Raw genomic sequence first — 24,343 nt, forward strand, 5'->3', positions numbered from 1 at the left:
GGGTGGGGGGGGGGGGGGGGGGGGGGGGGGGGTGAGTGATATCAAGAGATAGATAGAGAGAGAGAGAGAAAGAAAGAGAGGGGCAAAAGATCAAAGGAGAGAAAAGACAGCGGCAGCGTCATCATGCAGAAGCCACGGTAAACGGGCGGGCTTGGCCGGGCGGAGAGACGCGGGCTTGTCACAGGTCACTGGGCCCGTGGCTCCGTGGAGGGCCTCTAGAGGGCGCTCTCTGTAAGGCACACACACAGGAGTGGACAGTATTTTGGGTCTATATTAGAAAATAGTGGTCTCATACTTGGTGTTGGCTCCTCTCTTGGCTTCCTGTCCTGGCTCGACTATCCAGGGGACGTTGGCGTGGCCCTTTTGATCCATTGAGGGCTGCTCCATCTGAGGTGTACAAAGAAGAGTGCGAGTCAGGATGCGCTAATAATTTAGGGGGGTTTGAGGCGGTCACGCTAGATCTTGGGTTCCGCTCGCTTTCATTTGTATGCATATGCACAGAATTTGTCTTTTTGTCTTTGAGTGACCTCAACCAAGTTTGACAACAGGATGTCACAATTTCACTTCCTGGCTAAGAATCAATCATGGGTGAAATTCGATTACCACAAGTTTAAACGAATATTATCATGGTAGCACTTGATAACAAGGTTCAATTAGTTAGCGTCAGTTAAACGACAGTCAACAATTTTTAGATTGATGGTTAATGTTTATTTGAATTGTTAATTCATGTCCATTAAAAATACATATGCTACAACTCATTAAAAGTTACAAATACAAAAACATGTAGAAATGATCATAAATCTACATTAAGACAGTATTTTGGGTCTATATTAGAAAATAGTGGTCTCATACTTGGTGTTGGCTCCTCTCTTGGCTTCCTGTCCTGGCTCGACTATCCAGGGGACGTTGGCGTGGCCCTTTTGATCCATTGAGGGCTGCTCCATCTGAGGTGTACAAAGAAGAGTGCGAGTCAGGATGCGCTAATAATTTAGGGGGGTTTGAGGCGGTCACGCTAGATCTTGGGTTCCGCTCGCTTTCATTTGTATGCATATGCACAGAATTTGTCTTTTTGTCTTTGAGTGACCTCAACCAAGTTTGACAACAGGATGTGTCACAATTTCACTTCCTGGCTAAGAATCAATCATGGGTGAAATTCGATTACCACAAGTTTAAACGAATATTATCATGGTAGCACTTGATAACAAGGTTCAATTAGTTAGCGTCAGTTAAACGACAGTCAACAATTTTTAGATTGATGGTTAATGTTTATTTGAATTGTTAATTCATGTCCATTAAAAATACATATGCTACAACTCATTAAAAGTTACAAATACAAAAACATGTAGAAATGATCATAAATCTACATTAACAAATGCTGTAAAAGTAATAATTATAATAGTAATAATAATAATAAATATACCAAGAATAATAGTCATATACAAAATTATTATTATTAGTAGTATTAATTGCATTATTTATTTATGAACAACAGAAGCTCTAAAGTATGACATCACATTCTGTTACTTCGATTTATTCACTATTAATTCATGTTCGCTTCTAATAATTAAACTAATTTCTGTACAAAACATTATATACAAAACATGTAGAAATGATCATCGATCTTAATTAACAATTACTGTAAGCATTGTAAGTTCACGTTCAACACATTATGGTTAAGTTAAGTGTTTATTATTATTATCAATATTAATATTAATTAATTAACTATTACTTATGAAAATAGAAGCCCTGGTGTATGACATCATAATGTGTGATTCATATATGGAATATGAAATAATTTGCATGCTTAAGTCTAGTGTGACCACCTCTTAAATCAGAGAGAGAGAGAGAGAAAGGTGTAAGGTGATTGGTTAACCACATGACAATCAGACTGTCACACCAACACAAAAGCAGTGAATGAACTCCACATTACTTAATTCTTATTTTTTAACCGTCAAATTCATCTGTTATATTAAGTATCAGTAACAATATCCATCTTGCAGATCTGCTGTGGTCAAAACTACCCTACGACTAGTACATCTTTATCAACCAATCAAAACACTGTTCCTTGTTGCCACGGCAGCTCAGCCTTGCTCCACATAAAGCTGAGCTACAAATGCAGAGTCGTTTACGTCTGCTGTTGGCTTGTCTTGAGTTCTTTATCAGGTTTTTCCATATGCAGCTGTATAAATATTAAATAACATAATCCTCGCTCTGCTTGGCTACCTCTGACTGCTCTCAAACACGCACACCCACACCAACTTCATTCTTCTCCACATCCAAACGCTTTAAAAAAGGAAATGGACGCTAATCTTACGCAATAAACCTCTAATATGAGGCATCGACCTGAAAAGGAGCTTAATGGTTTGATAACAACTCGGGGAATGATGAGTTGGTGTCTTGGATAACAAATCTTGAAATATTTCTATCCGCGTTTGGTCAGCTGATGTTCAGGACGGACAGACCATCGCAGGACGACAGGAAAAAGGATTCAGATGAAGAAGAGATGGAACGAACAAAAAGAAAGTTAAATAATGAAATGAAATCAGTTAAAGGAATATTCTGGTTTAGAGAAAAGCCCTACCGTCGATTACCACAGAAAATAATTTTCAAAAAGACAGTTATATATTTAATGTGGGGCAATGTCTGGAGGATGTCTGTCCTCCCCCAAAACTAAGGAACGAGTAACAATTATTTCTGTAACTTTCTTAAACCTCGATTTTTCCTTTTAACTCTTTCCCCGCCAGCAGTTTTGAAAAAAGTTGCCAGGCACCGCCAGAATTTTTGATCTTTTTCACAAAAATTTCATGGACCCCCAGAATATTTGGTTGTAGGAATATCTGAACATGCAATGCATCAAAATTAACCACGAATCCATTTAATTCTAGCTTCAAGTATTCTTTTTTTTATCAACACTTGAATGTAGGTAATTTTCATTAAAAAAAAAGCAACATTTTGAACAAAAAGCTGAGAAATCGTGTTTTTATCAAAGACTACATCTGGATTATTGTTGATGATAGCATTAATTTTGAAATCCATCTGCTTACATATGTGATCGCTCCTTTCTGCGTCTTCCTCGCCTGTGCTTTTGATCGGGAGATTCTGGACTCATTCAGGAGATGCATAATAGCGCCCCCTAGCGTATTACAGTGAAAACGTGGAAGCCCCGAAAATTAGGTGTTTCGCTGGAAAGAGTCGTCTCATAAGTAACGCAAAATTCCATGTTTGATGGGGAAAGAGTTAAAAATTAAGCGCAAAATAAAAAGACCAAAAACATTAGGGCTGTCAATTTAACATTAGTGTAAATAATAAATAATTCAATCAATAATAAATACATATTCACAATTTTAAGTAACCGACAGCCCTAAAAAGAAAAAGAAAAAAGGGGAAAAAGAAATCAAACAAAGGGAAATGTAAGAAGACCTGAAATTGAACTTTGTGTGGATGATGGAGAAGTCGTGAGATAGGAGGAAGAGGAAAAGGATGAAGAGGAGGTCGGTGCGGGGTGAAAATATGCCCCAGGGACCAGCGGCTAGAGGGGGGCATGACCTAGAGGCGGAACAAAGAGGTCACAGAGGTCAAAGCTTAGGAAGGTCAACACACACTCATGTATATAGGTAATTCTTAAACTAAAGACTTAAAATACAACTGGCAGGATCTCACTGTTTTGGGCCTGCTCCCAACCCAGACTTCTAGACTAATCAGGTGTTCAAAATGGTTACAAGCTGCCGTTCAGGTTTTTTTTTTTTTGGTGAACTTTAATTTAAGTCGGTTTAATGTACTTACAAATGTAAAAATACTTAATTCAATTTATTATTAATTCATTAATTTAAGGCAGCAAGTGAACTCAAGTATTTAAGTTGAAATGGGTGCAATAAGGGTGTATTTTTCTTGATATGGTTCTATTTAGAGCATTTATCTGTTCAAGTTTAATGCTGTCCCCCGAATTGACATTTTCATTCATCTCAAAAGTCATTCATCTTTTTCAGTGCCAGAAAAAATTATAAATTATAATATTGGATGGTTATATATTTCAAAATATATCGCCTGCTTAACTAGCTTCAATATAGTTAGCGGTACTTTTTGTTAGTACTGTGTCATGTAACTACTTCTTCAAATGGCTTGACTCTAGTATAATTACTTTAAATTGAGCATCATGCAGTTAGCTTATTTTAACTTACCCAATGCTGTGAAACAAAAATATTTTGTATATATTTTATTCTTTCAAAATGCCCTTAATTGAAGAGTCACCCATATGCAATTCAAACGCAGGAGTGGACACACGGAAATGAACAGAACAGGATGAAAAAAAGAGAGGGAAGGAATCCGTTCTAATGGAGCAACACAGCGTATCGTGTCCATATGGAGAGGAGGTACCTCAACATAATGAACAATTTCTCCTACACAAGGGAAAATCAATATCCGAGTTACACCACACACAGTCACAGAGGATGCTGTTAGTGTTCAGGGTAACAGCACAAACACACACACTCAGACCAACAATGGAACTTATTCACAAAAAACGAGCAGAATAAATGTGTGTAAATCATTCATTAATCCATTCTTACATAAACTGTCACATAAGCGCTATTCAGACGGGATTAGTTTTCCAAAAGACTTTTGAGTTATAATTATGAACACAGGACGCCATTGATTTCCTGTACTGATTCAAACAGGATTGGGATCTTTGTAGCTGTTACTAAGCTCAGGGTGCATATAATCCAGATGTGGGCGTTATGGAAGGTCATGTGCATGACTGTGATCAATTTTTCTATGTATTGTAATACTATACATTATAAGGTTATAAGATGTGAACTATAATGTGCAACACAACAATTTAAAGTATTTATCTGTCATGGTGTTGTTAAAAATGTATTATTGAGAATAGATCGGTGTTTTATATTTTTTTTCATATGGGTATATAGTTTTTATGACTTTTTATTTCAATTTAATTAGTCTAGAGAAACTAAATGAATATTAATAATGTTAAACTAAATGAAAATGAGAAAGGTTGCATTGGCAACTGGCTGAAATAAAGTAAGATTGAAGATTTTAGTTTTAGCATTAGTTAATAATAACAACTCTGAAAACTATCATAGCAATATTACAAAAGAAAATATAATAAGCAGACATTAATGTTTTAATTAAAAAAAAACACATTGCACATTAAATATACATTATTGTTCAAAGGTTTACACGAGTTACAAAATATTTAAATATCGCATGAATGCTGTTCTTTCGGTGTTTTCAGCATTGATAATAATAAGAAATCAGCATCTTTGAATGAATTTGCTGTTAATAAGAGTTGAACTTTTCACACACAGCGGACCAACACCAGGTCTAAATCAATACACCAAATCAAAATTAAATTCTGGTCACACATTCTAGCAGCTCAAACCAGACACTTTGTTTCCCGTGATGCATCACTCAGTTTGAGCACACACAGATTGTGTTCAAGGTGTGCAGGCAGCAGAGTAGGTGAACATATGTACGGATGGATGAGGGGAGACAGGCTGAGGCTAGAGGCTCTAGTCAGTGTTTGTGTGTGTGTTAGTGCTGAAAGGTCAAAGTCACTCACAGACTTGCGTATGTTGACGCGAGGTTTAGGGACAGGTTTGGAGGGTTTGCTGTCGAAGCTCTCCGGCAGAGTGGATGACCCGTGGCCGCTCTTTCTGGCCTGGAGGGCCAATTGATACGCCACCTCAAACGCCTGGCCCAACGTCAGGATAATCTCATAGGCCAGATTCTATATGAAAACACACAGAGATGATCAGAGACGCTCTTTCAAAAATCAACTCACAATTCACACTTGTTGGGGGATCTACGCCGTTACAAATCAGTTGAGAAAATGACGGAAATGCCCTCAAGATCTGAGTTCAATTTAGTGCTACTACATTTGCCAGCATTTTACTGGTTTTCTTCCCTAATTTCAGAGCTTAGTGATTTTTTCAATGATTAAAAACATGCTTTAAGCATATTATAAATTATTCATGTGTTGTGACTAGCTGACGCAGAGACAGCTCTGTGGTGTTACTGTGACAGACGGTAACACAGAAGACATCAAGTTTACTTAACCGACAACTGAAAATAAATGCAAAAAGAAAATGTGTAGTTTGTACTTAAAATGACTGCATAGATGCTATAAAATGTGACATGTCAGACCTACCAAGTGATTTCACAAACTATTTTTATAATCTCATCACAGAAAATAGTGCAAACACCAGACATATATATATATATATATATATATACATGCGACTTTCATAGTTTTGCCTATTTTGGCCTTTTGTCACATTCATGTGATATTATTGATTAAACTGATACTAATCTTAAAGTAAGAATCAAATATATCTTCATTAATATTTGAATAATAATTTAATTTTTCTTTATAAAATGTAATATTTCTCTGACATTTTTTGCAACACTTGCAACTGTGTTTTTATGTCTCATTTTCATGTATGCTTCATCAGGACGCATTTCATTATGATGTGTTACTAACCACATCAAAAGCTGTAAACACATGGCAGTAATGATGGCTGGATTTCAGGTCCTTGGTGATGTACGCAAACGTGGACAGATCTTCAGGGTCCTGCGCGGCACACGAGATATTCCTGATCTCATGCTCGGCTATAATGTTCTAAACGTCACAGAGAAAAATACGAGGGAAAGAAAATCAGCATTTAGTCATCAATAATATTTTTCTTTTCTACATTTCTAACAGAAAAAAAATAACTAGCCAACTGAATACAATTGTAATAAAACACAAAACATTGATTTATTATAGCACATCTCATAATTTCAATATGATGCTTCTTCAGCATTGAATTATCTAATGTCCTTTAATGGCATGCAATTTATTTGAGATTTCTTAATTCAGCTGCATTTTTATTGACTGACAGGCCTAATTGCAATCTTATTAAGGGAAATGAAAGTTACTATTACAATCCAAGTATAAATTAAGTGTTCAAATTGACGAGTACCTTGTTAGTGGCATCAATAAACTTGACGCCCTTATAGGAGACAGACAGTACTATGGTGGGAATCTTCTTCATCTGTTCTGTAGACTTCTTACAGAGAGGATGAGAGGAGGAGAGATCAGCAGACAGTCTTACAGTCTCCGACATTAACATTCACGAGGCCCCATCACACACTGACTGTGCATCGGCGGTTCTCTACTGTTCTGTACCTGTCAAAATATTCTGCTTAAAACAAAGAGCAAGAGACGGAGGACCTAAATTTACACCCTCTGAATGTATTAATGTGTTTGAGGAGAAGCAAGGGGCGGCATGGCCTCAAACTCTCTGGGTCTCATCAGAAAGGAGAGAGATGGAGAACAGATGGTATTTTACATGCATACAAAAACAGAGCGGTCGAACTGTCCTGCTGTATTGAATAATCTCACGAGAACGGGACGGCCGGGGGGCGCTGAGGTAAGAGAAGGTCAAATTTGAGGTAAAGCGAGGTCACTGCATTCACATGCTGTGGGAAGTAGGTTATTTATGCGATTATGTGAAGAGTCGTAATTGGCCTTAATATTATTTCCCTTCACATCGCCTTGCGTGCGTGTTAATCCCTAGTACACAGTGTTCTCACGTAGTCCTTTAAGAACAGAGAAATCTCCTGTTTTGTCAATGACTGTGTCATAGTGACCTGAGGGCAGCGGGAGCATGACTAGACAGATCGTTTAGTGGTTGCCATGGCGACACAACTCTTACCCTCATTTTTGCGCAGGCATCATGAGTGGACTCTGTACCGCGCAACTCCTTCACCAATATAGAGCCCAGATACTGCAGAACAAACACATACAATCAGAAACTGAGAGACACATTCATTTTTAGTAAAAAAAAAGTAGATTTATATATATATATATATATGTGTGTGTGTGTGTGTGTGTGTATTTTTTCCTACTTTTGAATATTATTTTAATAGTATTATTAATATTGGAAATTTGACATACTATTATTTATATATTATTATTATCATTTTAATTATTTTAATATTATTTTATTATATAAATAAAATCTTTATATTAATTTATAAACTAGATATTTTAATACTATTATATAAATTTGTTATTACTATTTTACATTATATTTATTATGTAAAAAACTATACATTTATATTTTCTAATTGATAAATTATCAGGTTTCACTAAAACTAGTTTATAAATTATATATTTTAACTATTTAGTTTTACACAAGCTTTTACATGTAAATGTGCTTTTTTTATTGTCTAACCTATTTCCAGTCCTGACAAATCGACCTCGGTATTCAAATTATTCTTTACATTTTTTTTCCACAAAATACAGAGATTTATGTCAAGCAACGCTATGTTTCTTTTATTTTAAAAGAGCAACAAACTCCTTATTTCTTTCCCAATGGTAGGTGTGCACAGATTGTCCATCACTGTGAGTACAACTGTCAGTTAAATCAATAATTGAATGGAAATGCAGTTGTGTACAATAAAGTGTGTAGGAAGAGATTGGTCGAAAAGAGCTTTGTTAGTTAGTGCTGTGATCTGGTGAAGTGTTACGCTTCTGCACTGCTGGGTATCGGACAAGGACAACCTTGAGAGCCAGCGGGCTGTGTTTCACATGAAAGCAATCTGGCATCTACCATCAGGACGCGTGACAGTGTTTTGTAAAACCCAGACAGGCCATGCTACTGTCACATTTTATTCTTTACATTTTTTTTCCACAAAATACAGAGATTTATGTCAAGCAACGCTATGTTTCTTTTATTTTAAAAGAGCAACAAACTCCTTATTTCTTTCCCAATGGTAGGTGTGCACAGATTGTCCATCACTGTGAGTACAACTGTCAGTTAAATCAATAACTGAATGGAAATGCAGTTGTGTACAATAAAGTGTGTAGGAAGAGATTGGTCGAAAAGAGCTTTGTTAGTCAGTGCTGTGATCTGGTGAAGTGTTACGCTGCACTGCTGGGTATCGGACAAGGACAACCTTGAGAGCCAGCGGGCTGTGTTTCACATGAAAGCAATCTGGCATCTACCATCAGGACGCGTGACAGTGTTTTGTAAAACCCAGACAGGCCATGCTACTGTCACATTTTCAATCATAAAATAACCTGCATCTTATTTCCAAATCCACTCTAGACCATTTATCACACCTACAGGTACATGAGATCCTCAATTACTTTTGTATTTGTAGTTTAATTTAAGCACACAATTTATCTTCATTATTTATTACATTATTTTTTTTTTTTAATATTTATATTGATCATTTTTCATTATTTTTATTTAATTTCATTTTATTTCAATATTTAAAATTAAAAAAAAATTTATTTCATTGTAATGTTTCATTTAATTTTTATTTTTAATTATTTTTTTTTTACATTTCATATGTTTTATCATTTGATAAAACAATAGCAGTTTTAAATAAAAGATTAATAATTGTGGTGTTCATGTTTGTCAGGGAAGCAACTCATTACTGACTTAAAGCGTGTCAGGTACAGAGTCAGGAACATCATTGTTTAAGTGTAATATTAATTGATTTTGCAACATATTTTACTTGTAGCGGAATAAGCATTGATCCACGGATCTGTCCGTTCCTTCACAGCTCAACACTGGGAAAAAACTCTTGACCTTTGACCTCTGCGAGTCAGTCACACTTACACACATGGATTCTGTTCATAAACTCCATCAGTGTTTTTGGCACAGGAGAATAAGTCAATCAAATTTACACGGCTGTTGCTAGGAAACAGAGTGGGTTTTTGTAAGCTAATACTAGAGATGCTCGGGCCCAGAGAGAGCTGAAAAAAGCTGTATTGATTGAAGGTTAAAACACCATTATTCACCACTGAATAACTAAAGGACTCGCACACGTTCGCTATCGGATGGCTTACAGGAGCTCGCCAAGGCCAAATCCACATCTATATTCTTCGTACGCTTGCATTTAAAGTGTTTTTATTTAGTCTTTTTTTTTAAAAATCAGAAACATTCATCATTCATCACTTTTAACACCCACACTTACATAAGCTTCATAGTCACATGACTGGAATATAAGCTTCTCTGGATGGTGCTGCCAGTACTGCACCGGCGTAGATGACGTCGCCTCGTTCGGAGGCCGTAACGTGATTGGCTCGCACCATTCCCCTTGCTGAAAAGGAGGGTAATGGAAAAACAAAGTAATTAAATCAAGGTCCAGCGTTTACGTTACAATCACAAAAACTGATGGTATTATTTATTTTTGAATACTTTATCACTTAATCAACATCTACGATAATCATAGGGTACTAAACTAAAACACCGTTTTGAACTAAAATGGAAAACTTTGAATGCTTTATGGCCATTCATTTACATGACAGTGCTGTTTTTGGGGCCTGAAAACGCAAACTTCAGAAAACGAGTTTCAAAATGCACATTTTTGGAAACGATACCGTTATCGTCTCTGTATACAACTACAAAAAAAACATGATTTTGTGAAAACGGTGGCGTCACGCGTATACATTTTACATGTTCAATCTATAGGAATGTGGATGCGCGCATTTTACGCGTTCAATCTATAGGTACGTAGTGTTACTTTACAAAGTTCATCTACTGGTAAAAGGGGATAATTCTGACGATGCTGTCGTCTGTATTGAGTAACTTTGGAAAAAATTTGCATGCACTTGGCCGAAAACCAAAAATGCGTTTTAATAATTATTTATTATTTTATTAAATAATATCAAATAATTTTGTAAGACTTTTAAAATTTAACTCAATCATTTTAATTATACTGAATTTAAAAAATAACCAATGAAAAGGCAATAAAATAACTCGGCTGAATGCACATTCAATATATCGTTGTTCTGTAAATGCACCCATAGTTTTCTAGCTTTTTTTCATAGTTTCCAGTTTTTTTTTAATTGATCAACGATTTTCAGAGTACATTTTACAAGGTTTTGCTGTTTTTCAATTTCAAAATGTTATATTTAATTCAATGTTACTTGCTGCTTCTTTTTGTGAAATTTACTAGCAATTTCTGAGTGAAAATTGATTCTTCAACTTTTTTCAGCGAGGTTGCTGAGCAGTTCAATTCAGCTTTTTGTATTCGGTCTAAAGCCTTTTTCTCCCTCTTTCTCTCTTAGTCTCTCTCTCGCCCTCTGTGATGATATATGGAGCCACAGGGCAGGAAAAACTGATACAGTGTAAAAGAGGAAGAGGACGTAAGGGTTTTTGTCACCTTTTGTACGTTTGGTGCAATAACTCATTCTATTCACAATCACTGCAAAACACACAGGCGCACACATCACTGATAAGCTCACAATGAGAGATCACAGCCACAACACATTCACAATCGCCAACGCGCAAGTGCTTTAACACGCCACGACGCTGATTTATTGAGATGCTATCTGGACATAAAGGTGCACAAAGCACAATTGATCACACCAAAACAGGACAGAAGAGAGTAGTGCACTTGACGCAAGTGCACTAACTCACCATACTGACTTGTGCCATCTGTCTCTCTAGTTTGGAGCGTGGCACGTCCTCAAAGTAGTTTTCGTTGCGTCTGCGTCTGGCGTCGGCCTGCATGATGAGATGCTGGACGTCCAGGGAGCCGGCGTTGGGGTAGGCCTGACTCAGAGACGGGGACAGCTGAGGTGGAGTGTGGTTCCCGGTGGGCTCCTGCGGAAAAAGTTTTGGGTGGTTAGTAGAGCAACTGCCTTTGAGATGAATGGGAATGCTAACGGATAGCTTTCTCAAGGGATTTTCTTATTGGAGGTCTAGCTGTGTGCCTGTTTTTGCTTTGTGTCTGAATTAGTCATATGGCCCCACTGTTTCTACATCAGACTGTCCTCGTTCTTTGATTAAGAAGGAATATAAGCTGTGGCCCAAAGCAACTCTGATTTTTGATGCTCTGGACTGGCTTTTGTATCGATTGGACTCCTGGAAAAGAGGCTAAGGAGGCCTTGCAGTTTGAGAGCAGCTGTCTGATCCAGCCTGGAAGATCAAGTTAAATCCCTGGAGCGGCTTAGGGCATTAGACTGCCATTGGATAAGACCGAATCGCACAGAAAGTTTTCTTAAAAGCATCTCTCTGTCCAAATGTACACACATACATGCACACAAAAAAAACAAACATCAAATACAGCATAATGGGTGACATTTAGGATGAACATTACATTTATCGTTGCTAGATGAGTAAAAACATAACAGACATAGTGTGAGGGGAGATTTTGTTGGAGAAAGAGGAGGATTTGGACTCACCCTTAAGGAGATGGCCCGTGGTGGTTTCTGTGGAGGGTCTTCGTGCAGTCGATCTCCAAGTGAAGCGAGTATTCTTTTCCTGTGGCCGATCAAATTAATCTTAAGAACCTGAAAGAGAGAAAGACACAAGAAAAGTGAGTGTTGAGGATTTATTCCTGTGCGTTTAGTCCTCTGCAATTTGGGGCAAATTCACTAAACAGTTTTGTCACTTTTGTGCAGAGTATTACAGCGCAAAAATCTCCTCATCTCACCACCAAGTTTCACACCAACACAAAATCAAAATGAACTTGCTCGTTAATGACACTTCCTGGTTTTATTTCATCTGTGAATGGTATAAAAATAAATAAATAAATAAAATAAAAAGCTTTAATAAAATGTCATTTGTTCCAGCACATGATACATAACAACAATGATAATAATAATAATAATTAAAGAGGTAAAATAAAATACAATGAAGAAATTAGTTTTAATAACATTTTAATTGCTCCTGTGATGAATAATAAGAAAGAAAGAAAGAAAGAAAGAAAGAAAACGAAAATAAGTCAATACATGTTTTAATACATTTTTATAAAAATGTAACTTGCTCCAGCGTTTGTTGGATTATTATATTGGAAAATGCTAACTCTCATTTGGGTTGCATTGAATTTGGCTGACTTTAACTATGTACTTTGCATTATTTCAATTTAATAATTTTAATTTGCTCAATTTGGGTGCTATCATGCTGCCGTTTTATGTTTTATTTGTCTGTTCTATTCAACTTGTGTTTTTTTGTCCACAGGAGCTTTTGTTTTGCTGTCTGAGGTGCATCAGGGGTGTAATAACAGTAAAAGATGGTCACTAAAGAACCCCGGTCAATCTGATGAAACTTAAAAGAATGCACACACGAAAGATACCACAAACACAAAAAGATCAATAACGTCTATAAGACTCCTCCTTTTTCATTCTGCCCTATTTCTTTCTTTCTCTCTCTCTCTCTCTCTCTCTCTCTCTCGCACACACACAGTATAAATACTGCAACCTCGAACAGGGAATTACTCCACCCAATTAATGAGCATACATAAACACTGTTCTGTCACTCATTTGAGCCATTACTGTAAACCAGGTTGCACAGAAGCATCAAATGCATGTTAAAAAAGCTGCTTTAGTCACAACACACATGGTAGCTTCTCATTGGCCGCATCATTCCTGTCCCTATAGCAACAATCTTCTCTAGCTTCATTTATAATGATCGCCACTATTTTATCCTGGAAACTCAAACCAATGGGAGGCTATTTCCTTTCAGCACAAATCATGGTTTTCAATTACGACATAGTGTCCGGAACTGACAATTCAATGCTGAGATTATGACCTGCAGATAAAGGTGCAGGACTCTTTCATGACCTTCCCAATTTATGACTGCTGGATGAGGATTTTCGACAAGAATTTTGACACTAATCTCCCCACATATTAGTTAATGAATGTACGAAATTAACTCAGACTAATTTGTGTTTTTGAATTATTCGGGGGGCAAGCAATTAATTTAGCCAATTAAATATTTTTTACAGCAGATGATATATTATTATTACTATTATTATTATATATAAATTTTTAAAATTCATTTACTTAACTTTTACTCAAATGGTTTTACCCAAGTAAGACCATTTTAAAATTGTACAGAACAGTATGTATATTTAAATTCTGTTAGTTTCACACAGTTACCAACTGGGAACACCTTCACTTCCCCCAGTACCAAAACCATACCTGGCCAATCTAATGTAATATCAGAAACAGAAAGTACCTAATCCAAGAAAAGAAAAACAAATGTTTGCAGGCTTAACAGTTGTTCATACAGGCTAAAATGCTTCCATCTTCATGGCCAGTACTACTTAAAGGAACCACACATTTTACTGCTTTGGGTTAATGAACCCCTGTGTTTCTCTTTAAAGCGTCTCATGTCTAAAATCGATTTGTGTAAGGAGGTTTAGGATTGTGTGCACCAGAGGCTCATTAACCCTGTTTAAACCCTCTGGAGATGCCACAAACAAGCCAGTCTGAAGCAGCCAGCAGCCGCTCTCCCTCAGGCCCACGCTGGCCAGATTACAGGTGGTTAGGGCAACAGAGCCTGGAACTGGACGGAAAACCCTTCAGGACTACAGCAGGATATGTGCTCGCTGAAATTAGGCAGTCTGCTTGAGATCATTTGCCAGTTTGGGAGTTTAAACCACACAAAATGTGATTTCAACATGCCTGGAGGTTTCACATTAAAAATGAAGTACACAAACACACAGCTATGCTTGTCTGAATTAGTCAGACTTACGTTTTTGACAATGGGCATTAAGCCTGGTCCACTTTGTAGGTTCTTCTGGCCAAGGCTATTCCTGCTCAGTTCTTAGTAGGGTTGGCCGATATACAGTAAAAATCTAAAAGATATATTTTATATCTAAATATCTATCTATCTATATAAATGTATATTTACAGTATGTAAAATAAAATCTATCTATATCTAAAATTCTCAAATTTTATAGAATTTAATAAAAAATTTCAAAAGATTTTTTTTTACACATACAGTATTCATATGTATTTAGTCTAAAATACTAAAAAACTACAAATAAATATTACAGTCAGTACCATATTGGTTATCTGTGAATATGTGAGTTTTATTTGATTTATTGACTTTTTAATTTTTTAATTTTTTGCGTTGACAGATAGCCTACTATATATTTAATTGTGAATGCTCATTTCCCCTTTTTATATTTAGATTATCTTTCCACTTAACGCTAAAAGTCAACACTAATAATTTGTGTTTTTATTAAATTATTAGTGTTGACTTTGAGTGTTAAGTGTTCTTTGGATACAGCCCTTGAAAAGACTAAGTAAAACCAGCCAATCAGATTGAGGCTCGCAAACTTAAGAATGCTCATGCTGTTCTTGCAGCCAGTATGCATCAATAGGTCTTTAAATCTGAATACAGATATGCAGAAGTTAATATGAGCTATTCACATTCCCGCTTGCATGCCATTGCAGCAGGAAACGGACAAACAAAAAGAGAGAAAACAGGAGGAAATGAACAAAGAGAGAATGCTGAGTGTGTAAGGTTCAGCACTGCCGTACTGCATGATGGTAAAAAAGCAGAGGAGACTGAATTTAATTTAAATGCAAATGTGTAGAGCGGGCTGCAGTGGAGATGCAACGTGCCATGGAGAAATACTTTACAGACTGGACGACAGCGCAAACGGCTCTATCACACGAGCGACGCTCGGATGATATGCTTAAGCCTCGCATTACACATGCAGCAGGGGTGATAAAGAGAAGCAGCCATGTGTTTTAATCACTGCGACTGCTCGCGAACATAACCGCACCGCCGGGTACAGTATGCTGACTGCAGTGTAAGAGCACCAGAGCTGTATCCTAATTCACATTCTAACTTTACTGTATGTAAGATTAGGATTTATAGTGCACTAAAAATAGTACGGCAAAGGTGCCTGGATGGTATTTCTGGTAGATTTTCAGCCATTTGGGAATTATTTGAGCTAATATTGACTAAAAGTTCATTGAAAAAGACTTTGCGATGGTTCTCTTTCGACTTTTCCAGTAACAGTTCTTTTTCGGTAACAGTGTATGAACCTAAAAATAAAATGTCACTCCTGCATAAAACCTGAGCAAAATTAATCTGTTCTAACTGTTCATCAAACCACTCTTGCACAAACTGCTGCATTCAATTCAATTCAATTCAATTCAATTCAGTTTAAGCAAATTTGTTAACTTTATATTGCATGTTTGAGGCCTAGTGATTACAAAGGCAATGCATTAGCTAGATGCTGATGCTACATACAAATGCAAACGGTACACTACAATGAGGTAGGTGGTATAAATTTGTGGTAGCACACTATTCAAAAAAAATATTTTTGAAATAAATTGAAATAAAGATGAAATTAAAATATAAATGGATAAAAATTTAACTACTAAATTAACAAAAATTTTTACTAAAAACTAGGAAATAAACTAATAATAATAATGATAAAAGCACTTTACATAATTACTAAATCCAAAACTAAAATTAAAACTAAAATTAAAACTGAACATTTATAAAAATAAAAACTACTATAATAGTGTATTCATTTTTTGCAGTAAATAGTTTTGTTGTAATATGTTCTTTCAGTCTACGATTTGCCTTCAAATAAAATACTAGGGGCCAGATTTACTAAACAGGGCAAATTAGCGTGAGAGCACAATTCCAAAACCGTGCCGATGGGCGTGGAAATGTCTGTGGATGATTTACTGACAATGAGGAAATTCAAGAATGCAGACGCAACATCTCATTTATATATCGACCAACGCAATATACCAAGCGCAGCGCATAGTCGCAAATAATCAGAGCCGATGCTCATCAGGTGCGGGTGATCTACTTACGACACAGGCACAAAATAGTTTAAGACATGATTTTTTTTAGGGTGATAAATAATGGCGCAAACACCAGTAATTTTACAAGCGCATATGTTAGTAAACCGCGTTGCGTGATTCATATTAATACTCTCCTCCCATAAATTTTGCGTCTGAAAGGGAAATTCCTACAATTAATATTCAATAAGGTCAGGTGCAAAAATAACTGTGCACATGCCTTTTTAGAGCTAATTCTTCACTATGCGTCCTTAGTAAATCCTGACAGTACTATTTTAATGCCAAAAGATGGTTTGCACTGGTGCAAGCTGTTAGTAAATCTGGCTAATGAATAAAAACTGCAATTCTACTGTGAAACACAGTCTAAAGGGCAAAGAATGAAAGCAGTTAGTTTTAGTTTATAAACTCTGATTGAGAAACACCCAACTGCATTAGAGGACAATAAAGTGCAACTGCAGTTATCTGACAGCACGCTGCTGACCTTTCAAATCCAAAATCTTAATTTGCGACAAATTAACACAGTCAAATTAGAGTGTTTATCTGCCAGCCAGTTAGGCCTATTTGACACCTAATCAGCCAGATCCTCATTGTGCATTCACTGGACAAAGAAAATCACGGAGTGTGTGAAAGATTTGGGTGCTCTGTAAAAAGAGAACAGCACAAACCAGAGAGACCATTGACATTTTTACACAATAATTGAAGTGCTGTTTTAAAAACATTCAGCCATTTCCTGTGTAATGGAGTCTTGTGAAGTCTCTTCTTTTCTATGGGTGTAATTGCTACAGTGTTGGATGTAAAATGACAGTTAATCCAATTAGATTAGAGAAAATGAGCAGGAAGCAGGTCTGAAGAGGGATTAACCTCAGCGGTCCAGCGGCAGGAGTGTAATCTCCACACCAGGCGCACACAAACTGTTGACATGGACGTACTTTAAGGGACTGATACACACACACACACACACACACACACACACATTTTTTTCTATACTAGTTTAATATGCAGAGGCAACTATACATTCAGTGGTTCATTCTCCTAAAACATTTCTCACTTCCCCAGATAGCTTGACACAGCAACTTTGGCTCAACCAATGGCTTGAGTTTGGGGGCGGGACTCTCTATTTATTGACCAATGGAAGATTGAGGGAGTGTTTGGGAAACCTGTTTGACACATTGATTATTTTTCAAGCTTCAACTGGTGATGCAAGTGGCACCAAAATTAAACGTTTCACCTTTAACATATGTTCCTAGTCTTGTTGTCAATGACACATCAGTGTTATTTTAGTATTATTCATATACTATAATAGTCTTTATGGTAACACTTTATGGTTGCACTTTATTTTACAGTACGTGTACTTATGGTGTACCTACAGTGTACTTACCTCAGAAAGTACTGGCAATATAAGGTAACTACATGGGTTAAGGTTAGGCTTAGGGGTAAGTTCAGGGTTAGTAGTTATTGTAATTACTATAACATGAGAAACAGGACTGTAAAATAAAGTGCTACCCACTTTATTTTAAGGACCAATTCTCACTATTAACTAGCTGCTTATTAGCATGCATATTACGAGCATACTGGCTGTTTATTAGTAATTACAAAGCACATATTAATGTCTTAATCTATATGACTACATTTTAAATCCCTTAATCCTACCCCAACTTAACAACCACCTTACTAACTATTAATAAGCAGCCAATTAGGAGTTTATTGAGGGAAAACTCTTTAATAGTGAATATGTGTTCCCTATTCTTAAGTGTTATGGTCTTTATTAATATTTAGAAATGTGTCATTTTTATATTTCTATTTAGCTTTATTTTTATTTCAGCTTTAATCATTTTAGTACTTTGATTTCAGTTAGTTGCCAAAGTAATATTTCTTTTAAAGTTAAGTTTTATTTCAAATAACAAAAACTGATTTTTAAAACTGAGCAAAAACTGAACTAAGCCAGAGACCAACCAAGCGAAAAACACATTTTTAAAAAGGCCTAATTTGTTTGCTGATCTAAACTAGTTTTCCCAGTCTGGCCTGAGAGCTGGTTTTACAGGGGTTATGGACACCTTTCCATATGTGATCCTGGACCACAAAACCAGTCAAGTCGCCGGGGTATATTTGTAGCAATAGCCAACAATAAATTGTATGGGTCAAAATTATAGATTTTTCTTCTATGCCTAAAATCATTAGGATATTAAGTAAAGATCATGTTCCATGAAGATATTTTGTAAATGTCCTACTGTAAATATTTCAAAACCTATTTTTCGATTAGTAATATGCATTGCTAAGAACTTCATTTGGACAACTTTAAAGGTGATTTTCTCAATATTTAGATTTTTTTTTGCACCCTCAGATTCCAGATTTTCAAATAGTTGTACCTCGGCCAAATATTGTCCTATCCTAACAAACCATACATTAATGGAAACTTAAAGCTTATTTATTTAGCTTTCATGATGTATACATTTTTTTTTTAAATTTACCATTATTACTGGTTTTGTCGTCCAGGGTTACATATATAAGGCCAAAAGTCCAGCTGGCCACCCAAATAAACCCACTAAACACCAGCTTGGCCAGACTGAGAGACCATTAAAACAATTAAACCAAACTAGCTAAGACCTACAAATGAGCCTAAGCTGCTTTAAACCAGCCTTTTTCAAGCAGGGTAATAATAATGAATACCAAATAAATAACAAAAACCTTTCTAAAATACTGCAAATTGTTAAAGCAATTTAATGTTGGTTAACATGAATGTAAATGCAATACCCAAAATCCCAGTTAATAGTGGTTGTTGTTTTTTTAGTGGATTTTTTTGCTTTATTTTCATTTATAATGTCCACTTTTCAAAATCTACAATCCAATAAATTCCCGTCTTAAATTTTTTACCTTTTTTTGACCATCCCTATTCACTCGGAAATACATCATCTGAGTAATATGGGCTGCGAATGCCGTCTGAAGACTGTAAAACGAAAGGTTAAAACTCCATACGTAAAATGTCTTCATAAAGATCAAGCTCTTCTTTAAAGGTCAGGTCAGGCCAGAGCAATACTTCTCAGCCACATAACCCTCTATGATCTCATGCTTGAGGCACCAGCAGACATAAGTAATAGAGCTCAGAATGAGCTGTGGTATGGATGAGCAGTTCCTCCTAATTGAGGGAGCTGAGGCGCAGAGGCCTGTCTGATGGGGAGGATGTGAATACAGTACTGTTTGTGCTTACAGCAGCATTCGTGCATTGGATTTTAATGACCAGGGAAACACAAAGTCCCTCTTTTATTCACCTGCTTACTCTGTTTTCCCCTCTTTTTACCTCCATCCCACAATGCAACTCTCTATGTCCCAGCAAATATTTCGCTAGTAACCAAGATCACCATCTGACAATTGGTATATTTCCCAATTTTTTGTTTAATTTTAATATATTAGTGTCCATGCTTTAAAGAGGATAAATTAACAGATGCAACTTCTCTGAGGTTTTACCATGCTAACAGCTAACATGCTCACAATCAAGTTCATTCAATTACTAGCTGATTAGCAGTGTTGGGAGTAACGCGTTACAAAAGTAATGCATTACAGTAACTGATTACTTTTTGCTGTAACGCAGTAGTGTAAGGCATTACTAATCAATTTTCAGTAATATTTTACTCGGTACATGTTCAGTAACGCATGTGTTACAACACACTTTTGCCCAAAATGTAATTGTTCAAAAAAAAAAAAAACGCAAGACCGCGAGACATTAACGAATCAAAAATGCCACAAGTAAGTTCTATTTCCTGTTCGTGGTCAGTCAATAGCCGCGTGTGGTGTCCAAGTTTGTAAATAAAGACTAAACGACAGCTTCTGATATATTTGTTTAGCGATTTATTTCATTCATCTCCCTCTCGCTGGAGGAACTTTGTATTGTGTGACATAGTTCAGTGAAGGCGTGTTTAGGGTGTGTTTTACAGGAGTGCCGTGAGGCTACTGGGCCGACAGTGGAAACTCGGCATGATTTCGGCCTCTGTACTCGAGGTTAGTAAGGTAGTTGTTAAGTTTAGGTATTGGGTAGGATTAGGGATATAGAATTAGGTCATGTAGAATAAAGCATTAATATGTGCTTAATTACTGCTAATAAATGGCTAATATTCTAGTAATATGCATGCTAATAAGCAACTAGTTAAGAGACCCTAAAATAAAGTGTTACCTTAAGTTCTACTTCTGTAGTTATTTTGGTGAAAGTAACTCAAAAGTAATACAGGAGTCATGTAACGCATTACAATTCTGAGACAGTAATATTGTAACGTAAGGAATTACTTTTAAAAAACAGTAACAAGTAATCTATAATGTATTACAGTTTGGAAGTAACTTGCACAACACTGCTGATTAGTGATGTCAACTAGTTTATTTTTTCCTATTTTTCTGCTTGTAGTTTAAATGTTTTTAGCATCACTACTTTAAACAGGTTGAATTACAGAGAGACGCAAGTTCTTTGAAAAGGGTTTAGCATGCTAATGGCTTTCACAACTGTGTTTAGTTGTGTGGATTCACAACTAACACCATCCACAACCAGTGATGTTAACTTGTATATTTTTCACTATTTTTGGTTTCAGTTTAAACATTTTTTAAATGGGATTTAGCATGCTAACGGCTTATATGAACATTTTTAAGATGGTGTGTCAAGTTACAAATGTTTCCTTTTTAAAACGTAAATTCTACGTACTGTATGTTCGGTTGCAATCTGTTGCCTTCTTCCTTAAGACCGACTGGTCAGAAAATCAACCCACTCAATTATGAAAAAAGTCATTTTGCACCTACCATCCCCATTTCTTCTATTCTCTTTCTCTGAAGGGTAACATGCGAAGCACATTGATTGGCTAATGAGCTGTAAAGCTTACACGATTGGTCAAATGACCTTTAAGCCCACGAAAATTAGCCGTGAGCACTTTGGTTTTTTCTGCTTGACGTCACCCTTCCAATCTCTCAGTAACTCAATATTTTTTTCCATATGGCATAAAATCTTTTCCGTAAAATGCTAAATACCATGTGGCATGTCTGCCTTGCTACAGCGGACGGAATGTAGAGAGCCAATCACCGCAGACACAACAGGTTTTTACTGCCAGGATTACTAGCCAACACAACCCACACAGTGAACGTAATGAGGTCTAGTATACGTGAGTGTACAATGTGTCCACAAATCTTCCTGATCTCCTGCGTTCTGGGGCTACTTTATCGGTCTACACGGATTTGTTTGGAACAGCACTAATTTGTTCATTTTTCATCACTAGTATTGGCAGTTTTCAGGTCGCTGAGAGATATCGCTCCAGTGGCTGATGCTGCACGGTGTCCAGTCAACAACTAGCCACCTCAGGAGCCAAATCCAGTCCAGCCGTAGCAGGTACAATTCAAACAAGCCCAAGGCCACCATTGTCACGGCAACTCGCCGTTATCCATCTCAGATCCCTTTATAACCAGCGCCTCCCAACCAGCGGACAACTGGAAATGAACCAGAGCCTGCCAGTTACCTAGCAACTATGGAGCGAGTGCTGGTGCTATGTGTAAAAATCCAGCAGGCCTCTGAGGCAACGTAAAGGAGGATTTACAGCAGCGCCGGACCAATGCTGTGAGGTTTGACTGTGAGTGAGGACGCGATGAGCCAATGAGGGGACATGTCACATTTCTGCCTTTTACCAATGATAATAAGGGAATGCAGCGGCGTGAATCCTGCTCTATGCTGGGATCAGAAGGAATCAAGAGAAAAAGTCAGCCTCCAATACAAAGATGAGGAGAAAAAAAGACGCCATGACAGTTTCTCTCGTTTCTCTCTCACTTTCTACACGCGTTCTCACTCTTTCTCTCACACACTCCTACTCATTCTTGCACACAAACCCACAGACATGCCAGACCAAGAATAAAACTGTGGAACATGCAGAAAAAAAATCATGCAGTATGGAACATTTAGTGAGAACAATGTGATTAGACTAAACAGTAAAATTGTGCAAAATTACATATTGTCAAAATTGATTAGTCGGTGGGCTGCGTGAAAAAGTTAGTTGACTTATCAACCGTTAGGAAACAAACAGGCTGACTCGATCACATACACTTCTTATATAAGATGCAATCTTGCTTTAAAAGCAATTATAGATATTACAAATGACAAACTATATATATATATATATATATATATATATATACACACATATATTACCTATATATTTATGTTATATACTCACTAACTTTCAAAAGTTCGTAATCAGACAAACTGCATTTATTTGATCAAAGATACAGAAAAAAATTAGTTTTTTGCAATTTAAAATAATAATTTTCTAATTTAATATTTAAAATGTTAATTTATTCCTGTGATGCAAAGCTGAATTTTCAGCATCATTACTCCAGTCTTCAGTGTCACATGATCTTTCAGAAATCATTCTAATATGCTGATTTGCTGCTCATTTCTTATTATTTTCAATGTTGTGCTGAAAAACAGTTGTGCTGCTTAATATTTCTGTGGAGACGTGATATATTTATTTCAGGATTCTTTGATGAATAGAGAAAGTTCACAAGAACGGGATTTTTTTTTAAAGAAATCTTTTGCAATATTATACATTATTTTATAGCTCCTTTTGATCAATTTAAGGTATCCTTACAGATTAAAACTATTAATTTCTAAAAAAATAAAATAAAATAAACCCCACCCCAAACTTTTGAACAGTACTGTATGTAAGTTTGATGCATTTCTTGGACAACCATCATGAGCCATCTTCACTAAATAGGCCACTAAGCTTTCCATATAAATGCCACTTTCCATATAAATGAATAAGGAATGCAATTCCTTAATCCAATATATTTCAAATCAGTAAAGCATGCATGCATCGCATAGTACATCAAATCCATTCCAAAGTAATCTCATAAAGTGATCATCTGAAATAGGCTTGCTTCTGGTGTTAAGAATCTAGTTTAAGTCAGCGCTCCGCTGTCGACAGTGACATAAGGACCAACAGCAGGCAGATCAACGGCATTAGACCGGCAGCCCTGTCACATCCCGCACAGCACCAGGCCGCTGATTGGATCCAAGCTTCAAAACACCACAGGATAAAACAGCAGAGGGCCCGGAAGTGTCCTCGCATGACGCCTGCACCCTACACGGAACGACAGATCTTGCTTTTATGTAAGTGAAAAGACTTAACTGCACAAAGTCTTATGCTGGAGTGGCTCGAAAATGCCAATGTCTGTGACAGTGAACAGAATAATACAAGTGAGACATGAGACATGACTACTGTACCCTGTTAATGTGGTGTCAAATCACTAGCTAAGACGACAGGAGGAGATTTACGCTCAACTGACTGATGTCAGGTCTGATATGACTCTAGTGTTGAAGGATCTGAGCTGTGCAGAAGCAGCAGTCAAGGGATGCATGTGTAAAACAGCATAAAACCTCTTCCTTCAAAACCAATATGAAGTAAAATTTGAAATCTATTTTAGTTGCGCAACATGGGACGTTTCTGACTGAAACGGGATTTCGAGTTGACTTAAAATTCTCTTTGTTCATCTGCACAATTAAAAATGAATAAATTAATCAAGATTTAATCAGCTGCACAGAAACGTCAACACTAAACACTCCAAACAAAACTCCAAGGACAACTTGGACTTTCCAAAGTAGTTGTTTTTAGGAAGTAGCTTGGAGTTTGGTCTATTTCTTTTAAGAAGGACTGTGCGTTCCTCCTTATAAACTGCAGATTTGATGCTTCAAATTTAACAAACATCAGTGCAATGCTGTAAGAAAGCAAAATAACTTGCTCTCTGGCT

General features: G+C 36.6%; 1 protein-coding gene across 5 annotated transcripts in view; it reads right to left on the reverse strand.

The window, feature by feature from the left end:
• The window catches only part of anks1b (ankyrin repeat and sterile alpha motif domain containing 1B), a 207,248-nt gene that overhangs the window by 1,181 nt on the left and 181,724 nt on the right, over positions 1–24,343 (reverse strand). The window contains exons 18-27 of one of the 5 annotated variants that reach the window (XM_016278922.1): positions 12,203–12,310; positions 11,436–11,621; positions 10,581–10,588; positions 10,394–10,406; positions 9,988–10,113; positions 7,713–7,784; positions 6,978–7,061; positions 6,497–6,634; positions 5,576–5,743; positions 853–944 (exon numbers count right to left, since the gene is read on the reverse strand). In XM_016278922.1, coding sequence (XP_016134408.1) covers positions 853–944; positions 5,576–5,743; positions 6,497–6,634; positions 6,978–7,061; positions 7,713–7,784; positions 9,988–10,113; positions 10,394–10,406; positions 10,581–10,588; positions 11,436–11,621; positions 12,203–12,310 — 995 coding nt within the window. Of the gene's footprint in view, positions 1–852; positions 945–5,575; positions 5,744–6,496; positions 6,635–6,977; positions 7,065–7,712; positions 7,785–9,987; positions 10,114–10,393; positions 10,407–10,580; positions 10,589–11,435; positions 11,622–12,202; positions 12,311–24,343 lie in introns of all 5 variants that reach the window. The other 4 variants (XM_016278914.1, XM_016278944.1, XM_016278938.1 and 1 more) reach the window with 4 other exon arrangements.

Source organism: Sinocyclocheilus grahami, unplaced genomic scaffold (genome assembly GCF_001515645.1).
Source record: "Sinocyclocheilus grahami isolate Dianchi unplaced genomic scaffold, SAMN03320097.WGS_v1.1 scaffold8.1, whole genome shotgun sequence".
NCBI lineage: Eukaryota > Metazoa > Chordata > Actinopteri > Cypriniformes > Cyprinidae > Sinocyclocheilus > Sinocyclocheilus grahami.